Source organism: Coloeus monedula (genome assembly GCF_965178545.1).
Source record: "Coloeus monedula genome assembly, chromosome: 2".
NCBI classification, from domain to species: domain Eukaryota; kingdom Metazoa; phylum Chordata; class Aves; order Passeriformes; family Corvidae; genus Coloeus; species Coloeus monedula.
The window spans coordinates 79,629,523-79,649,412 of NC_138782.1; the positions used below are offsets into that span (position 1 = coordinate 79,629,523).

At 37.5% G+C, this 19,890-nt stretch overlaps 1 protein-coding gene across 1 annotated transcript in view; it reads left to right on the forward strand.

Annotated features, from left to right (window-relative positions):
* The window catches only part of MMS22L (MMS22 like, DNA repair protein), a gene marked incomplete at both ends in the record, with an annotated part of 88,753 nt that overhangs the window by 59,328 nt on the left and 9,535 nt on the right, over nucleotides 1–19,890 (forward strand). Inside the window, 6 exons of the mRNA XM_082276758.1 lie at nucleotides 4,924–5,114; nucleotides 7,501–7,651; nucleotides 10,287–10,429; nucleotides 11,194–11,336; nucleotides 11,496–11,655; nucleotides 14,699–14,868. Coding sequence (XP_082132884.1) covers nucleotides 4,924–5,114; nucleotides 7,501–7,651; nucleotides 10,287–10,429; nucleotides 11,194–11,336; nucleotides 11,496–11,655; nucleotides 14,699–14,868 — 958 coding nt within the window. The remainder of the gene's footprint in view (nucleotides 1–4,923; nucleotides 5,115–7,500; nucleotides 7,652–10,286; nucleotides 10,430–11,193; nucleotides 11,337–11,495; nucleotides 11,656–14,698; nucleotides 14,869–19,890) is intronic.

A 19,890-nucleotide genomic window follows, 5' to 3' on the forward strand; every position in this document is an offset into this window, starting at 1 on the left:
ACCTATATGCAACAATTTTGGTTTTGCCTTTGTGAGTGTCAGTACTACAGTTCAGACTGAAACTACCTTTTCTTTTTTAATGTTTTAAAAAATCCTGTATAAAAGTATTTGACTCACTCTAAAAATGTGTTTTCCTTCACACTTTGAATATTTTATGGTATTATAAGTGGTTATAATTCAGACAAGTTACATGTATTTAGTGTTAACTGCATGTTTGAAGCACAGACGAAAATTAAATAAATGTCTAGGAACAAATTACTAAATTGAACAGTGAGTTTGTCAACATGGGAATTGGTATCCATAGGGATCAATGAAATAAGTGCTATAGTTGCAATTTGCTATAACATGTAATTAAATGACATAATAGTCAACTAGTTGAATACTCGTATTGGATTTTCAAAGGAATATGGAGGACACACAAGGACCTTTCTCAGCTTAATCTTGGATAGACTTAGTTACTGGAAACGTTTGTGGCTTCTGCTGAAACCTTGCTTGCAGTTCAGCATAAATAGCGGTTCTAGTGGTGTGACAGGAAGAAATCAGTACAGGTATTAAAGAAGTATTGGTGTTTTATGGCATTTGAAGAAAGTGAAATTGAATGAGTAGTTTTCAAGTAATTCTGCAATGCTGTTTGCTAAATACTGTTTGGTCACTAAAATCTGAGTCTACCGCTTGTCAGAGACTGGATGTTTCTTGTCTTGAAACACCTTGGAATCCCGCTATCCATGTCTGGTGGGGGGGTAGGCTGGGCTTTGCTGAAGGTGAGGCAGTGCCCTGCTCCACCTCCAGCCCCCCCCGCCAAGCCCTGGTTGAGCTGTCAGTCATGGCATCATGTGTGGACCTGAGCAGAGGATCAATATGGGCCTGGAGCAAGGGCAGAGGAGGCCAGGAAGTTGACAAGAGGACTGGAGCAGCGCCCCCACGAAGACAGGCTGAGCAAGTTGGGGCGGATCAGCCTGGAGAAGGGAAGGTTGCGTGGAGACTTCCATGGCAACCTTCCAGTATCTGAAGGGGCCTTCTGGGAAGCCAGAGAGGGACTCTGCATCAGGAACTGTAGTTATAGGATAAAGAATAATGGGTACAAACTGAAAGAGGGGAAATTCAGGTTACACATTAGGAAGAAATTCTTTACTGTGAGGGTGGTGAGACACTGGCAAAGGTTGCCCAGAAAAATTGTGGATACCCCACAGGTTTTCAAGACCAGGTTGGATGGGGCTTTGAGCAACCTGGTCTAGAAGGAGATGTTCCTGTCCATGGTAGGGGTGTGGGAAATAGGTAATCTTGAATGTCCCTGCCAAGCAAAACAATTCCATGATTCTATAAACTGTGTTGATAATGATATAAAAAGAGGAAGAATGTTTGGAAGGGAAATTTCCAAATTTAAGTATTGTGCAAGTTCCATTGATTTGCAAAGGGCACAAAGCACTTACTACATCTCTTTGAATCTGGTTGTGATGGTGCTTTGCTTCCTTTCACTTTGCCTGAGTTTTTCTGGAAATAACTGATGATTGTAGTTGAAATTCTATGCATCAAAACCATTTTACCATTTTAGAAATACTCATATATCTCTTCCCAATCTCCCTAGTTTTATCCAAGCATGTTGGTACTTCAGGTGGTGGTTTTTAATTATTTATTTGTTTCAACATCAAAAGGTCATTCAGGTCCTTCAAAAAGACTTTCTTGAGCTTAATCTTGGCTGTACTGGGCAGCTGAGATTTGTAGATGTTGGCTGGCCTGCCTTAGACTGGGAGTCGAGGAGCTGGGAATACTGTCTGTGAAGAAACCAGTATCTATATTCATAGCCTGTGAGACCCTGAGGGTGGTAGCCCCTGGCAGTGCTGGTAGGAGAGAGGTCTTCTCTCATGTTGGGGAGTTCTGAACCCTTGTAGATCAAATTAAATGACATTGCATTAAGTCTGTATGTTAATATGCATCCAGTGCAGATTACAGACTAGTAGTGACTTCAAAGTTTCCCTTATATAGGCAGGCTGATGAATTTTGTGTTTTACTCTTCTAGCTTGACCTAAAGTTTGGCTCTGTTTTAGTAACACAGGCTTGCAATTTTTATGTAATTTTTATGTAAAAGTAAGCATATTTTATGATTACTATATCTACATCCAGATGAATGGCTGCAATTCCTTACCCTAGTTGTAGGATATAGAAAATAATCCTGTATGCTACTATTATACCTACACATCCAGCACAATCCTCATTCAAGTAGCACAAGCATTCCCTTCTTTAATAAACCCAGGGTCTATATGATCTGATGGCAAAATGAAAAAAAAACCCCACATCTCTTTATACAAAAATAGGACATTCATTATTTAAAAGAAGTCAAAACCACACCAAGTTTTTACCAATGCAGTGAGGCAACTGGTGGTTCCAGAATTCTTAACAGAATGGAAAATTAAATGTATAAAGTTTTAGAAATAGAGTGATGTTTGATGGTATGCTTGTCTAGTGTTAGAAAAATGTAGAAACCTGAATAAAAAGTAAAATTGCATTTATTCATATTTTCGTAGAGTTAAAAAATGTGCTTGTTGGTAGAAGTAGCTGGCTACATCAGCTTCAGGATATATTGATGCCCCATCGATTCCAAGCATTTACCTTATTGCAAGCATTTGTGTAGGTTACTATGAATAAACATAAATACTGATTTGTACGTGTTGCCCTTCCACTGACACGGAGATATATTACCTTACTTTGGAAGTCTGTACACCCTTCTACTTTGCATAGATGGCTAAAGGAGATGCAAGGCACCCGTCTTTGGAGAGGCAATTTAGAGGAGAGAAAAAGGTCTTTGTGCAATTTTACAGCGTAGTTTGGATGTAAGTAGGGCAGAATTTGGTCCCAGAAGTTTTAGTCTCTGCATTATGAGGCATCATGCTTTCCTTTCCTAACAAAATAGAACAGAAAAGCCCTTTGTTTTTACTGTTAAACTTTTTTATTTTGTAATAGGCAAAAATAATTTTTTAATTTGTCTTTAGCCTTGCTTTTACCTTTTCATCATTTGACCTCTAGACCTCACTATTTCTACACCCTTTTCTTTGTCCTTTTTTTAATAAGGGGATGCTCCCAAAGAAGTGTTGCATGACTTTTTATGCTAATCTTGCTTCTATTTCAGTTCATGTTGACTTGGAGAATATGCCTTGTAAATAGGAATACCAACTGACATACTGAATATAATCCTCAGTTTCTAAGCATTGATTGTTTTCACAGCATCCTTAAAGGGTAAGCTGTCTTACTATCCAAATATCATGGCTGGGAAACTGAGGCTAACAAAGGCTGTATGATTTATGTGAAGCCACAGAGGGAGTAAGTGCTGGGTTTAGAATTCCTGGCTTCTGTTCCTGTGTTTGGACTCATGCCGTCTCTCAGAGAAATCCTTGATTCCTCCTAATGCTGCATACCTTTCCTTGTCTGTTAAATGTAGCCATTCGAAAAGTATCTGGTACTCAATTCTCTCTGTCTGTCCTATTGAAACTAATGAATGCCTGCAGGCAGGCATAAGGTATCGTTACCTTTGACAGCCAGTATGTTTTATGTTTTAAATTATGTGTTGGGCAGAATTTTTGGATACTAATTTGATGTAATGAGATGCGCTTCTAATATCAACTGTAGTACAGGAAGGCCTTGCAGCCAGCCTACTCTTTATTTAAAATTATTCCATTTCAGATGTCCTAATGAGTGCTGTGAGTTGTGTAATTCTTTCATAATTTTCCCCCATTCCCAGAAGGGAAATAGGAGCTGGAGTTTTTTCTATTTTTGTTTTGGTTTATTTAAAATTAGGGTAAGCATAAAATAAAGATCTAGGGAAAGATTTTTGTGAAACAGTTGCTATTGTGGGAATGGCAGTTAAGAAAAAAGAATTGTAGTCTAGAAATGTTAGTGTTAAGGCAATTCTCAATGCCTCTGCAGTTTGCCATTATCTTATAAATATCTTGACTCTGACTTTACAGTGCTGTTTATAGAATTTAATAAAGCAAATGTAATAATGCTGCCTGTGCTTTAATGCACAGTCTCAATTGGGTTGACCAGAAGATAAATAGGAACAGGAATGATAGTGCATTCCTACAGATTGTTTTTAATAAGCATGTTATTTAGTTGATCAGCCTGGTACTGTAATGCTTCCTATCCTGCTCTACCAGACAAATTTATTAATGTCCCCCCCCACCATTTCTCTGAGAACATTGATTCCCTGCAGACATATCTCTATTAAACCTCTAGAAAGTCGCAACTTCCAAATTAGATTAAGTAGCAGGAATGGTACTAGAAGAATCAAAGAAAATTGAGTGCATTATTGAATTCATGCCACATTGTCTGAGGAAGAGATGGGAGTTATGTATAGTGGTAACTTTTGTCTTTACTGTACTAACAAAGCTGTGGGCATTGCTGTCAAACCTAATTGTCTGCAGTGCATCAGGATAAAATGAATCTTTTATCTAAACTCCTACCTAGTGAGATTTTACAAGTGAGAAGTGGATTTCAGAAGGAAGCTTTACAGTTGATCAAAATCATTTGCCATTATTTGCTGTACACAACTCTATCCTAAAAATCCTAGTGACAACAATTTTAAAGAAGCACCTGGCTTTGGATTGGAAGCAGACTTGCTTGTCATGCTAGCAGTTGCAAAATGCAGATATTCATTTTAAAGCTGCCAATTTCTCATTTTGATCTGACATATTAAAAAGCATATAATTAATGGTTGACATTAGTAATTAACATTAACTTTATGGTGCTTAATATGCCATCATTCATCCATCAAATAACTGGTATGCATAATGTCTTTGCATAAAGGTTTTAATTGCTCAAAATGATCCTTCAGTTCTCAGGCTCTGTGGTTTAAAGTAGTAGTAAATGCATTTTAAAAAGATGTGAATTTTTCATTTATTGAACGTAAACATTGTTTTTGTTTCTCCCTAGGAGCGTGCACGAACGTGTAAGCCAGGGACTTCAGCTGGGAAATACAGCCCCAGACGCACAGATTCCATTAGTGGCTAAAGAGCACCACCTTGCTGTTGCCAGTGCTCTCTGGAGAAATTTCTTTCCCTACTTGAAGAGCCAGAGAATGTCACAGACACCGCCTTCCCCTCAGCTTGCTGATACAGCTGCAGGTTAGCACTGACCCTCCCTGCAACCTGCTGGATTTGGTGCTATTCTCTGCATCACAAACTTTCAAGGAGTTTGTATTTTGGGATATTTCTCCTTCCATTGAGTGATTTACATATGTATAAATGCAAAAAGTGGAATCCGTGCTAAATGTTTTGACACAAAGAAATATTGTAGTGTTGAATTCTTTAATAGAATACAAACACATTGAGAACGCCAAAGGGGTTTGAAGCTATACAAGCCTGACTTCTTTTTCACTACTAGTCACAGATTATAATCAACATACAAGTTTTATACAATATAAATAAGAATACTGTTTTTCACTATATCCAGAATTTACTTGGTTTTGTAGAAGTTTGTGTTGAACTGTTCATAATGGCTGAGATTCAAACTAAATTTTTAAAAATATTTTTCATTTGAAGGCAATCTTTAAGAGGTTGCTTACTTGAGTGTTGCCTATTGCTAAACCCTTATATTCATGGTCATAAAACTATTTCATAATCCATTCTAATTATTTGTCTTGCTTTACACTGAAGGCTTTTAATCTTGAAGTACAACATTCCATATGTGTGTGAGCTCCACATGCAATGTGTCAGCTTGGCAGTGCATAGAAAGACACCCAAGTTTGATCTTTAACATCAGTAGCTAACACTGTATTGTGTAGTTACAATGAAATCTTGTATCCAGTCAACTAAAATTCAGAGGAGTGAAACATAAAATATTTTTTCCCATCATGATATGAATTAGATACAGTTACAAGCTCAGGAGTACTGAGTTGGTAGTAGAAAAGCTAAAAGATCCTTCGTTTGAAGCAGCTCTGTGGTAGTTAGGAGGCAGAATTAATGAAAGGGGCAGTGTGCAACAGTAGTGGTCTCACACTGCTGAAACGTGTGAGAAACAGCAATACAAATCAAAGGAGGAGGTTGTTAATGTCAAAACTTTCATTCATTTCCTACAGTGACATAGCTTTTTTATTTTATATTAGCACTGTGAAGTAGCAAGAGCAGCAAGCTATTATAAACTCCTCCAAGAAGGAGGGGAGTGCAGTTGTGACCTGCTTTATAGAGATGTGTTAGGTAGCACTACAGAGATAGGCAAACCTTTCCCACGCTGCTTGAGCTTCTCGCCTTAAGGTTGCAGCCCAGAGGAGAGAGAGAGCAGCTGTCACAGCTCTCCTGCTCCCCCTGCCAGGCAAACAGCCTGGGCCTCACAGCACTGTTCTATCTCCCATTCCTCCCCAACTTCTGTTATGGCTGATGCTGCAGAAACGAGGTGACAATCTGGAAGAAGGCTGGCACAAATTGTTTCCTCAGCTAAGGCAGAGTGGGGACTCTGTATGACCTTCTTGTTTATTCTGAGGCACGTAAGGAAGTGGGAAGTCACTCATGGCTTAAGATAGTCTGTCCCTGTACTGTTAATGAAAACAATTTCATTGTTGTTTCTGAAAATTAGCCTTTCCTGTCTAATTCAAAGTCAGCTGATCAATGCACGCAGGTTTATATTTATTTTAATATTATGTTTAACTTGAATTGGAGAGTTTGGGAACTAATGAGCCCCTTTTTCATTGCCGTCCAATGAGGGCAGTTTTCCTGAGTCATTTGGTGCTTCTCATTTCCTATAACCTAATAACTGCCCAGCATTTAAAATTACATTTAATTTCTGAGTTTTAATGCACTTGTCATTTGCAATATTTCAACAGTAGACCTAACAGAAACAGATTATGCTTCATTAACAAAATTCTGCACAAAGTACTGCCCGTGTTTCTAGATCTGCAGCTGTTGTTTGGTGATCCTTTTCAAGAGTAAATTCTTCTGTAGTGCTTTATTTGTATGGTAACTTTTGATACAGGAAAGTCTTCTAAAACTAGAAAGGTACCAGCTTTTACTGAGTGAATTCTTTCCAGATACAGTTTTCACTGTGAGAAGTGTGTAGAAACAACAAAACAAATAAATAAAACTCGACCCAGTAAAGCACAGTAACGCTTAAGTGTACAGGGCAAGATAGAGTGGATGGAAATAAGAAAGTGAAGTCAAGAAGACAAAAAGGCAGGTTTTAAGACATGTTTTGTATTGCAGAGGGGGTAAAACTATGCCTTCAGGATTTATAAACTGTGGTTTTGTGAATCTATTTAAAATTGCATACGTTAGGATCCACTTTTCCTCCTTTGCTGCCTGTGTGTCTTGATGACTTACAAACTGCTTGGGATAGAGGCTACATTTTTAATGTGGGTACAAACACTCTGTTAGAACAGTTTCCCTGTTAATTGAGATTTCTGGTACTTCCAGACTGCACGTTATTAATTGTAATAAATTTTCATTACTTTTTAGTGGAACCGGGATTATGCTGAGAAATTATTAACATGGTGCCATGTTCTTCTCTCTCTAAAAACAGGTTTTACTCTCTTAGCTTTGGATATACCCAGCAAAGCCCTATCAGATCTCCAGCCACAGCCTGTTCTGTCAATGATGAGGCTGTTTGGATGGGATGACATGGTGTGGCCTCAGCTGGTGTCAAGATATCTAAGTCATCTAATTCAAAACAGGTGAAAAATTGCAACTGCTTGTTCTTCCAGTACCTTTTCATCCTTCATTAGACTTGAGGAAAAACTTGCTTCAGACTGTAATGTTTCATTAAAACAGTCCAGATTCTTTAGATCTTCTCAAAGAGGGTCAGCTAGTGCAGATTGCCCAGGACAATCCAGTCAAATTTTTATACACCTGAGAAATTTTATTTTCACTAAGTAAGCCTCTGTGAACCTAAGATGGATGGGTGGTGGTTGTTTCTGTGGTGTGCTTTTTTTTGCCTGCCTTGCCCGCTTCTGAATCAGGTTTTGGAAGCAGGGGAGGTGAGAAATGAGAGAGAAAGAAGGAATATTTCTGTGTCGGACTGTATTTGAAAGTGAAAAATGTTGCACATTTTTAGGGTACATAGTGTACTAAGGACAGTAACTGTAAATCAGGATATGGTACAGATTATTTAAGTGTGATTGACAAAGATGAGGCTATGGCCTTCTTGCAGGGAGGTGTTAGAAGAGGTTGAATTTAGTTCCTTGTGTGTCAGTTTGGAACTTTGGAAAGGAGTGTTGAGTCCTCTGCTATATTTCTCTTTTATGATTTTTATAGGACGAGTTTCATTCAAGCTTGCAGATACCTGGCATGTGCTGAATGAAATAAGAGTATTGTTTAGGTGCTTTAAGTTAATTACCAATTCTCTCAGTAAATGCTCAAGTAGGTGATTGAAAACAGTTACTTAAGTATTTGTTACCAGTGTTCATTAAGCACCTGACATATTGTTAACATTGTATACATAGATGCATGGTTCTACTAGCTCAGATTCCTTGTGAAAGGACAGTGAGTACCTAAGGTAAGATATTTTTTGTAGAATACAGAGGTATCATACTAGAAACACTGTTGTCTTGAAAACACTATTTTTGGAGCATGATTCATGTACTTATTTATCTTAGGCAGTTGTAGAGCAAAAGTCATCCAAGTATCTAAGTGCTAGGATCTTAAGACTTCATGGTTACTGTGCTCTGACAATATTCACATCAAACATTCTCAGTTAAAAAAATTGTTTCCAATACTGTTATACCCTGCAAGCTCTGGCAACATACACATGAGCTTTGGAATTTCTTCTGCAGTAGAGCCTAAAATATCCTCTCCAGATCCATGTTGTGTAGTACATGATAGTGGTATAACCTGTCTAAACTAACTCTGAGCATGTGAATAAGCTCACTGTTTTAAAAAGGACCACTTGCCATGCTTGTAGCAGGTAGTTATTCTACTTTCCTTTCTGAGGATTAGGAGCATATTCCTTTCCAGTTCTAAGAAGATGCCTAAGTGGTCCACCTACCAGCAAGCAAGAGAAACAGGAGTGAGACTACAACAGAAAGTGGTTTTGTGAGCCTTTGGGACCAAATAGACTAGCTGTGTACATCAAGATTACATGAGACTGAACTTGTTTATATGTTACTGCAAGGAGCATTAAGTCCATAGGCAACCTATTTGTTCTCTTTTGGTCCTGGAATTCAGTGTTAAATTTTTTTTATTTGCTTCTTTACTTATTTTGTCAGTAGTACTTCAGCAGGGATGTTCAGACAAAATATACAGGTGTCACTGGTTTTAAGTAAATGAAGCAGAAAAAACCCTCAACTTCATTAATGTTATTTAGTGAGAAGTAGAATCCAGTTCGGTTTCCATCTGGACCTTTGTTGACATTCTGTTGCAAGCATGAGTAAAAAATCAGTAGAAAATAAGTAGATTTACATGTACATATATCCAGAAAGAGTACAAGCATTTTTCATTAAAGTTGAAGTATCCAGGACTGACCAGGGAGGAAGTATCTCAAATAAAACACATAACTATTTTCGAAAAACTTCCCTGGCCTGAAGCACACATGCGGCTCTTTTGATAGTAATTGGGAACAGAGTGCAGAACACACCTGCTGTATTTAGCAAGGAGTTTCTCCAGAATTAATGATGCAAGGTTGATATGCTTGGGAAAGTGACTGCAGCATCTACTCATGGTAGTGAGGCAAGTAAAACTTCGGGAATACAGAGCAGCAGAGTACAGGGACTGTGCATTGTGTGACTCTGGTCTGACGCCTGACTGGTAGAATGGTAGCAAGTGTTTGAAAGCATATATAGCAAATTTGTGTGGGAATGTATATACTTGTGTGTGTATACCTACCCAAATGAATATGTCTGTAAGTGTACTGCCAAGTACAGCAGTTTCCTTTCTCATCTCCAAGATGACCTTTTATGTTTCCCTTTTAGATCTGTTTCAAACATGGCATATCTTTATTTGCTAAAGCAGACCTTCTCTTCTCCATCTTTAATGTAGTTAGAACTAAGCAGACTTCAGAGTAGCGTGGGGCACCTGGGCTGGCTTTGTATGAAAGGCTGGAGCAGCTTAAGCAGTGTCAATATGAAGTACCAGGCTGATTCAGATAAACTATTTCCAGCATTGTACATTGTCAGTTTAGGTAATGCAGTCAAATCATCCATTGTTAGAGTAAGGCATTTCCCATTGTGTGAATTTTCCTCCCTCTGTTTTATGTAGCCAAAACATACGTACATGTGTTTATGTGCATCTACAGCCAAATGAGAGACACTGTCACCTTTCTGCCTACTTTTATTAGATCTCTCTACCTTTTTTCTTCCTCTTCTACCTACACAGTTCACTGTGTGAAGCTTTTTCTAGCATGGGCTATACATCCTACGAAGCTTTGACAGTACGTTCGTGGTTTCGCTGCGTTTTGCAAATGTTCCTCGATCAACCAAGTGGCGCCTTGGCCAAGACAGATGCTGAGAGAACAGTTGGTAAGTGCTCACATTTCCCTCATGTTTGCAGTAACGGGGCTATATTGCAAAGCTGGCAAACATTTTCAGCTAATTACAAAATGTATTTTTGTTTGTATTCCTTTACTTTTACCTAATTACAAAATGTGTTTCTTTACACTGCTTGTGCTATTTATTGATAGTTTGCCTGCTCTGCATATGACAAATTTATCACAAACAAAGATAAAAGAGCTTGTTTCCTTGGAAGCAAAGAATAAAAACTTGCTCCCAAGGAGACAAGTTATTTTTCCCCCATGGAGAAACTGCTCTAAAAAAAGTGAAAATCTGAAGTAAATACTCAGAAATCATGCTGTGAATGGCCTAAAAGAAAAAAAAAAAGGGGGGGGGGGAGGAATCTAGCTGCAATTAATTCTCCCCTTTTTTATACTGGATATTTTGTTTTATTAGAGCAATACTTCATCCCTTCTTCTAAAACCACTGCAGTTCTAATTATCTATAGAACACGTCTTCTAGTCATTATTTCTCATACATGTTTTCCAGATTTCAAAAAAAAAAATAAAGCCATCAGCTTGTTTATCCATATGTAAAACTCTTATTCTCTTACAACTTGTATCAGAAAAATAATTGGTTTGGACTTACATTCTTTGTCTGGAGAGATGCAGTTGGTTGCCGAATACTTGTGTTTTAGGTATTTTAAAACGGTGTTTTACTTTATCATTTTGGGACTAAATTAAATCTAAAAGCTGTATGCTGTATTTACTGATGTGCTCTCTTGTAATAATCAGGAAAAGCCTACATGGAGCAGCTGACTGAAATGACAAGACTGATTTTTAAACTCTCAGAAGTAGAAAACATTATTTTAAAGGCTAATGTTGGACAGTCAGTTTTCAAGCAAGACCCAGAAAATGCTCTTGTCCAGTTCATTAAGGTACTGTACATCTGTCCCTGTGTTAGTTTCATAGGATAATTTTAGTGAAAAGAGACTATGTATCAGATTTAGAGTGCTGAAAAAGAAATGACTCACAAAAGTCTCATGAGAGACCTAGTAAGCTGATTTATATTTATTTCAATGTTTTTGTTTTATCAGGCTGTTGGTAGAACTTACAGTGATCTTCAGACACTCCCTGAGAAATCTGCCATGGTAGCAAAGACTCTGGAGTATTTAGGTGATGTATTAAAGTACGTAAAACCCTATCTGAAGGCAAAAGGACCCCCAGAAGGTCTGCAGCTTACATATTGGATCATAGGTAATTATTTTACAACCTCTTTTCTTTTAGGAAATAGTTTTAAGGAATCAGTAAAATAAACTTTTAATACTTTTTTTCTCCTCTATACTATCCATATATGTATTTCCTCTATACTATTTAATGTTTGAAAAAAGAAAGCCACCAAGATACTGCAATTAGATTTTTTTTTTCCCCAGATTTTCTCTAGATCCTGATGTATAACCTCTTTGTGATTTTTGTTTGTGGGGTTTTTTATTACCCTGCAAATCAGTATTTTCAAAAGTAAGGTGTTTTCACATCTTTCATTACTGAAAACCACCTGTTTTACCTAAACAAACTCAGAAACTGTGACAAGAGTTGGCTTCTGGCTATTTAGCTGCAGTGAGGATTATTGTAACTCATAGCAGTTCCTAAAGTTACAGCAATTTATGCCCACAGTGGATCTGGTCTTCCCATAGAGGGTCATGAGATCTTTTCATATGAGGTCTTTTGTTGTCTCCTTCCTGTGCCCGCTCATTTTAAACAGAAGTGATGAGCTCTGAGTTTTTCCTATAGAACATAAAGGTTAGGTGTATACCCTTCTGAAAGAATTCCAGGTTTCAAACCCTGTGGATTGAGACAACCTGCAGCTTTGGTGTTAGGTATCCAAGCTATGGGGCATAGCCTGGCTCACCAGAGAAAACACTGTAGTAATCACTTATTTGAATGATTGCTTCTGTTAAGTTGCACTGTAGTTAAGTTAGAAATGGAAGTGCAGCCAAGGAGTCATAGCATTCAGCAAACTGTAGGCAGATTTGGTTAGGGCCAATGTGGAGGGGTAAGGTAGAGTTTAAAACTCTGGTTTTAGGGAGTTTAGGAAAAGGTTTTTCACCCAGAGTGGGGTTGGGCACTGGAACAGGCTCCCCAGGGAAGTGGTCACAGGACCAGCCTGAGAGTCCAAGAAGTGTTTGCACAATGATCTCAGGCACATGGTGTGACTCCTGGGGGTGTCCTGTGCAGGGCTAAGAGTTGGACTTGGTGATCCTTGGGGGTCCCTCTTAACTCAGGGCATTCTGTGATAAGCAGTATTATGACGGGCTACACGGTGTGTAGTGGAGTTATGGCAGTGGCCAAGTTGGCTCAGGTATGTATTTTGCTTCTTTTGCGAACTGCTTCTCTGACATACACTGTGTGCTTTACTAAAATGCAAATCTAGCATTTATGCATTAAGTGTGGAACCACTGATAGGGTGGAAAAAGAAGAGTGCTTTAATTATCAACGAATGTGCCAGTCTGACCCACTTACCTTTAAAAATAGGGTAAACCTTATGCATCTTAAAAGAGAGGTAATGATTTGCATGCATACACAGTTTACCTCATGATTCTAAGGAGCACAGGGAAAGCATGACCAAGATGCAAAAGGTGCATTAAATGTACTGGAATTAGAGTTTTGTAAGATACTTTATTTTTATATAGTGAGATCAGCATACTTTGGTACACAAGATCAAATTAATCGTTTTTAGGTATCCAGAAGAGGGTTGAAGCCTTGGAAAGTAATTTTAGATTGGTATTTTCCTTTTTAGATTGGTGTTGTCCTTTTTGTTCTTTGCAGTAGGAAACGATTAATCTTCAATCATGGTGTTGTGTGCAAGAAAATGTCCCTTCTTTTTATTTAAGAAAACATAAAGGAGGTTTAAAAGAAAAAAAAAATCAAGTGTATTTCAATCACTGCTTCACATTCTGTGGGCTTGTTAAATTACAAGGACAAAGCATGAAACTTAACAAATCTAAACACCTCCAGTCTGTAGTCAGATTGTGTCTTGTACTGTCCCATATATCACAGCAGTGATAATAGAAGGAGTACTTTTAGCTGGAATGACCATGTTTCTTTCAAAGCAGGAAGCTTAGACAACATTATTAGGAGTATTGTTAGGTGATCGTTCTCTTTCTCTATGATTGATCATTGTGTTTTCTTTCACTCCACAAGATTAATGTTGTTTTGCGTTGTTTTTAGAGATGATAATGAATGACTTTTATAGATTAATAATATCTTGTAACAGCCTACTTTTGATTTTCCATTATTTTCAAAGTCTTAAACATGTCTCCTTGGGATATTCCTGTATTTTCAACCCAGCAAACTTTTTCTTCCCTCTAATTAAAATACAAAGTTTAAAATGTCTGTGGAAACTACTACATAAGAATCTTGTTTTATTTAATGTGTATTTTGAGTATTAACACTTCTGAGTATGGAGTTAGTTTTTCATGAAAAATTACACCTCATCTGCAATAAAGATGTTTCTCAAAGTTGGGGTATTTACACATCAAGACCTTTTTCCTTTTTTTTTTTTTTTTTTTTTTTTTTTTTGCAAGTCAAAAGAGCAATATTAAAACTGGCTCAAAGCTGTGCAAGTGATACACTGTTGTGCTGAAAACAAGAAAGATGTTCTCTGAGGCTCTCAGCTTGTGAACTGGGAGCCCCACAAAGACCTGGCAAGACTGTGCTGGTTAATGGAGTTGGCTGCCCTTTGTTCTTCTTAATCTGTTGAAATTAAATGCAATTTGAAGGATATTTAATGTTTTGCTAACATTGAATTGCTGTGTGAGTAGTTGCTGATGTGGTGTTGCCACAGTGGTGTTAAACAAATGTGAAGGGAAGGCAAAGGCAGCATTTCTCTGAAAAAGGGATGAATGCACACAGCAAGGTAAATGTTCAAGTGCATGTGTGCTGATTGCAATAGGGTTATGGATCACGTTTAGTTAAGTTTTCTGCAGGGATCTAAGAGACTCATCCTTTCTTTAGCATTGCTGTACTTTTCCTAAATCAGCTTTGCTTGCCTAAAAACTTCTAATTGTAATGTGTTGAATTAATTTAGTATTTCATTTTGGTGAACTGTAAGTGGGCTTTTGAGTTGTTTTGACTGGGATTTTTTAAAAGGATGCCATGGAATGAGTACATGGAAGTGAGACAATTCAGTTGCTCTTACTACTCTCACATTATGTAATTTAACATAATTGCCTCTTTAGGCTTTCTTAATTTTTTTCCTAACTGTAAATTACTTCGGGATTTTTAAAATTTTTTTCAACAGGATGTCTGGTAAAATTCTGTGCACCGATATTGGCTACTTCCAAGGCACAGCAACTCTTGTTTCGCATTGTGGATTGCTTACTGCTGCCACACTCTGTGCTTCAGCAGGACAAGGAGCTGCCTGTGGCTTTGCTGTCTGCCATTCAGGAAAGCCTGCCTCTTTATCTCCAGGTAAATATCACAACTCTATTATCAGCACACAAATGTATCTTCAGGAAGAGATTCATATTGCAGAGGATGTTTTCTTTTTCTATAACGGGAACAAGCATTGACTGAATTTACAGAAGCAGCAAGAGAAGTATTTTTCTTCTTATAGAAGTGGAAGGAAAATTGCCACCCTTTTGGCTTTCCTCATTGCAGGCAGCCATGCAGTGGTACACTCCAGAGCTTCTGGTCTCTTTGCTGCATATGGAAAACTTTTAGCCAACCTGCTGGTTACACTGGTCTCCAATGTGACAGAATTCTCAAACAGTGCATCAAGTAATCATAATAAGTAGCGAGACGACAGAGCAAACAAATACTTTAAATCATCCTTGACTTGGCTAACTGTAGACAGTTAGAGATGAGATACCCTTTTTTCATTGCTCTTAGGAACAAAAGAAAATCCTTCATGCATTATACCACTGGTTTATCTTAATGCTTTGAGAATATGTTTTGATAAATCATATTCCTGCTGCTTGTGATTTCATGACTAAAGCCTTCTTGCCCATTATTCCTCCGACTCTTCCCTCAGTTTCCCTATGACTCTTGAAGCTCTGTAAGGCCTGTTGATGCTGTAGAAAGAGACTAATTTCTGCTGGTGAGAAAGAGAAAAGATTGTATTTTGAAAATAAATAAGTTGACAAGTTTTCCTTGTAAATCCTTGGGTCTTTTTTGCTTACCATTTTCTCTTCTCTCTTAGTCTTCATTTTGATTGCAGTCTTAACTCACTACTTTGGAGGATTGTATTGTGAAACAGTACAGTAGTGACATTGTTAACATCTCTTGGATTTATTCCTTTCAAAAGCAGTTCATTGTGATCGAAGGCATGTCCTGTGGAAGTGAATATGGATATATAATGCTGTGCACAGTATGACTTGCTTTGTTGCTCTGTTGGCATTTTCAGAAGCTGTGTACATGTAGGGCCATCTGGACAATGGTAATAGTACAGAGTGTGTCTGTTTGCTAATTTGGTATTTCAGTTGTACAGACAGATGTAGTCTTCAGATGAAACCACCTGAGTTGGTTTTGAAGTCTTGAGTGTTGTGTACCCTTGTTTCCTGGTTTATTTGCCAGATTCTGACTTCCTGACCTCACTTTTGTACTCTTCATCAGTCTGCTGCATTGTCCATGTCCTTTCCAGCTAAGCTAGATGATCTTTTTTGATCAAATATTTTATTTTAGACAAACACTGCTTCTAGAAAACAAGTAATTCTTTAATTTGATAAACACTGTTGGGGAGAAAGGAGGAGAATTCATGAGTAATTTTTCCTGTTTCAGTATGGGACTTCTGCATTTTATTAATAGCTTGTATTTACAAGGTTCCAACATTAAGTGCTTCAAAGTGCTTCATTCATTCAAAAATACTTCTTTCTCTTTTATGTGGAAAAGTGGAAAAATTCCAATTTAGAATCAACTCAAACCAAATATATTTCAAGATCAGTTTAAAACCAAACTCTGCTGAGATCCTTTGAGACTGAATGGATTCTAGGCACTCTCTGGCATCTCAGGTTATTGTTTCACAGTTGGCTTAAAGCTAAATTCATTCCCTTTCACCACCATACGCATTCCTATTTAATTTGCTTTAATGATTCTGTGAATAGCCATTTGTGACCTGAATCAAATAGTAACTAGCCTCACAAAACAAACAAAACCCAAAACCCCAGATGGGCATATCAGAAAAGTGATAAAACAGTATATGTGGGAGGGAAAACATGTAAATGTAGTGGAAGGGAAGATGGAGAAACAGAATTCTTTGGGAATAACCTCACCTTGACTAACTTAAACTGCAGGTGAAATGTGTGATGAGGTCCCTCTTGGGTAGTTGCCCTGTGCCTGGTGCTCATTTGTGGAGGTAGAGCACTGGTATTTTAGTGCAGGAGCCTTAATTCACCCCAGTGTTAGACAAACATTGTTCTCTAGATCTGTCCCTGTTAATACTCCAGCTTACAACTTAATCCTTTGGCATTTACATGAAAATAGAGAAAAAGGAATTTGGAGACCATGCAAAATATCTTCTCATACATTCAAGTTCTTTACTCACAGTCAAAGTATAAAAGCCCTTGAGTGGAATTTCTACTCAGCAGCCTTTCATTTTTTAATTTTTTTTTTTCTTCTGTCTTCTGAGAAGTTCCAGGCTCCATCTTTTTTCTTCTTCTTCTTCAGTTCCTACAGTGTGGGCTTCTCCTGCTTTGTTCAAAAAAACTATTTCATATCCCAGAAAACATTTTAGTTTTGCTAGCAATGACCTGAAAAAACTTCCCTCTTTCCAGAGTTTTTAACAGCTACTCTTAATGTGGTTTACTTGATCCTTTTTGTGGGTTTTAAAGGGGTTTTTAAAATCAGTCCTAGGAGCAGTTAATTTTACATATCCACTGATGCAGCAATTTTATGAAATCCTATAGAATTCTTGAATTTTTTTTATCTTTTAGGACAACATACAAAGCTCCTTCTCTTCACATAGTGTAGTTTATTACTACACAGTTCATCAGAACCAGTGACTGTATCTCACCATCCTTCACCACCCCAAACCTACAGATTTATTTTTAGTAGATCAAAGTTAGAGGCTTTGTTTCATTTTACACAAGCACACCTAGTTGTCAAAGGCGCTAATTAAGACTGGATGTTGCATTTCTCTCTCCTCAGTTCAGACTGTGTTTACTTGTTACATTCGTGTTTATATAGAACTTTGGGCTGTACAGTTCTGCCTTTTGACAGTTTTTGGGCAGCTGGTCTGGTCTCCACTGTACAGGGAACTTATCAAGAAGTATTTTTCAAACTCAGTCACTGATGCTGCCTTGTCAAAATAACTTTGCTCTAGCAATTTTTAAACTAATTTTTTGGGTTTTTTTAATCTTGCCTAAAGGGTTATTATCTGGATACTATTTCTTTCACTGTGCATCATCTGTTTTGGTAGTATTTTATGACCTAAGAAAGATTTTTATTGAGATATATACAAAAATTGCCCTCAGAATTGTTTGAATGACTGACTTGAAAGTAAAGGATGAAGAACGTGAATGAACAGCCATTTTACAATTCTATGGGACTGTTCCTAATTATGAGATAGTGAGGCATGTAAAATTTAAGCTTAGGTATTTCACTACTGCAAAAAGAAATTGAGTTGATCTGTGTGGTAGTGGATTGCTGAAGTCTACCACAGGAAGTTTTAGACCAATAATGCTCTTGCTGGATTTCTTGGAGAATGATTTGGAGGAATTTTAGTACACATTTACCAGTAATATGGGAAAGAACTGAAGCAATGTAAGAAACTTGTTTTGGAGAAGAAATATTAGTTTAAATGTATCTTGCAGAATACAGTGTGGGTGCATGGAATAAGCATTGTCTACATAATGATAGGGAAGGTAAGATACCCTGCTTGACTTATCAGCATTAATCCTGTCCAAATACAGAAGATCTGTTGATTTCTATCTAAATATGGAGAATGGCAAAAGAGCTTCATTCTGAGTAGTGCTTGGCACATATACTTCCCAGTGATTTTAATGGCTCTGTGCAGGCTCAGCATTTGTCAGAGATCAGACCTTAAAAGCCCTCCCACGAGCCACATCTGTGGTCTGATATTTGAGCAAGCTTATTAATACATTTTGTGAATTATAATATATATTTAATAGGAATTGTACAACATTAATTGATGAACAGCAGATTTATTCCAACAGCAGGACTTACAGTATAAGTCCTCATTAGGTAGCTTGGCATTTCTGCAGTGAATACTTCCAGTAATCCATACTAATCGGTTCTTTGCTCTCCACAGGTGATTTACAGATACACGGATAAATCAGAAGAGGCAGCTCTGGCCACAAAAGGTTCCTGCAGTGAACACACACAGGAATCAGTTGCCTTTCTGCTAAAACGAAGAGCAGATGATGTCATGCTTCTCTGCTCCCCTTAAAATGTCCTTTTTTTTTATTCTTAACCTCAGAAGATGGCTAAAGAACAGAGTTAAGGAAAAGGAAGCAACTCTATCAGCTCTTTAAAGTCCATCTGCTTTGTAGGGATTGTCCTGGTGTCTGATGTGATTGATTACAAATCTCTGGTCCAGAATTGCAGTCCAGTAGCACGGTTGTTTCTTTATTCTCGCATTTGAACAGTTACCTTCATCTCTCTTAATTACTGGTGGGATTTAAAAGAAGAAATTTCTGTGTGATTACTGTGTAATCACATCCTTGGCCAGCACTGCCTAGCATGTTTTGCCATTGAACCTAGAGATTTGCAGCTACTGTGCAGTGTTGGTAATTTATGCCTTGTGCCACTTGGGATATGGTAGTGTCAGACCTTTTGCAGGTCTGTTGCTCTCTGCACTTTGTAAGGAAAAGGAGTCCAAAATAAAGAGCACAGTGTTGAGCTGAAGCTTTTTTGTCCAAGAGGGAAATCCAAGTTCTTTCCTAATTTTTTGGGATGCAGTTTCCAAATCAATTTATTTCAACACAAAAAAATGAAGATGCTTTTTGGAAGGATCAGGCTACATTTGTTGATTCACTTTCAAATGAAATTATTAGACCTGCAAAAATTAGTCAGCATTTTTTCCGATATCTAAATTCTAATACTCTTTTCTTTTTATTGCTACTATTAAATAATTCTAGGATCATTCTTAAAACAGTAACTCTAACTAGTTAATAACTGATGTCTTCTTTTCTTGATCCTGTGTATTATTTGTTAATCATCAGTTTGAAGAAATGTCTCATTTTAGCAACCGTCATTGTTAGTTCTTCAGAGGTGCTGTGTTCTTCATGTATTCCTGCAGGTATCCTCTGTGAGGCTGTGATGGTTTTTGTGTCCTTTTATCAGATAAATTAATACACTTTGTCATAGATGTTTGGGTTCTTTTAGTGCTAAAACAATCTAGAGTCTTAAGAGTGCCAGTTCCAATATTTGGATTATGAAATACATTCTATCTGTATGAGCTTTACTACAGAAAGCACAGGCAACTCTTCTTTATGCCTGCTGCAATATCTTACTGAAAACATCAAACACTTAAGT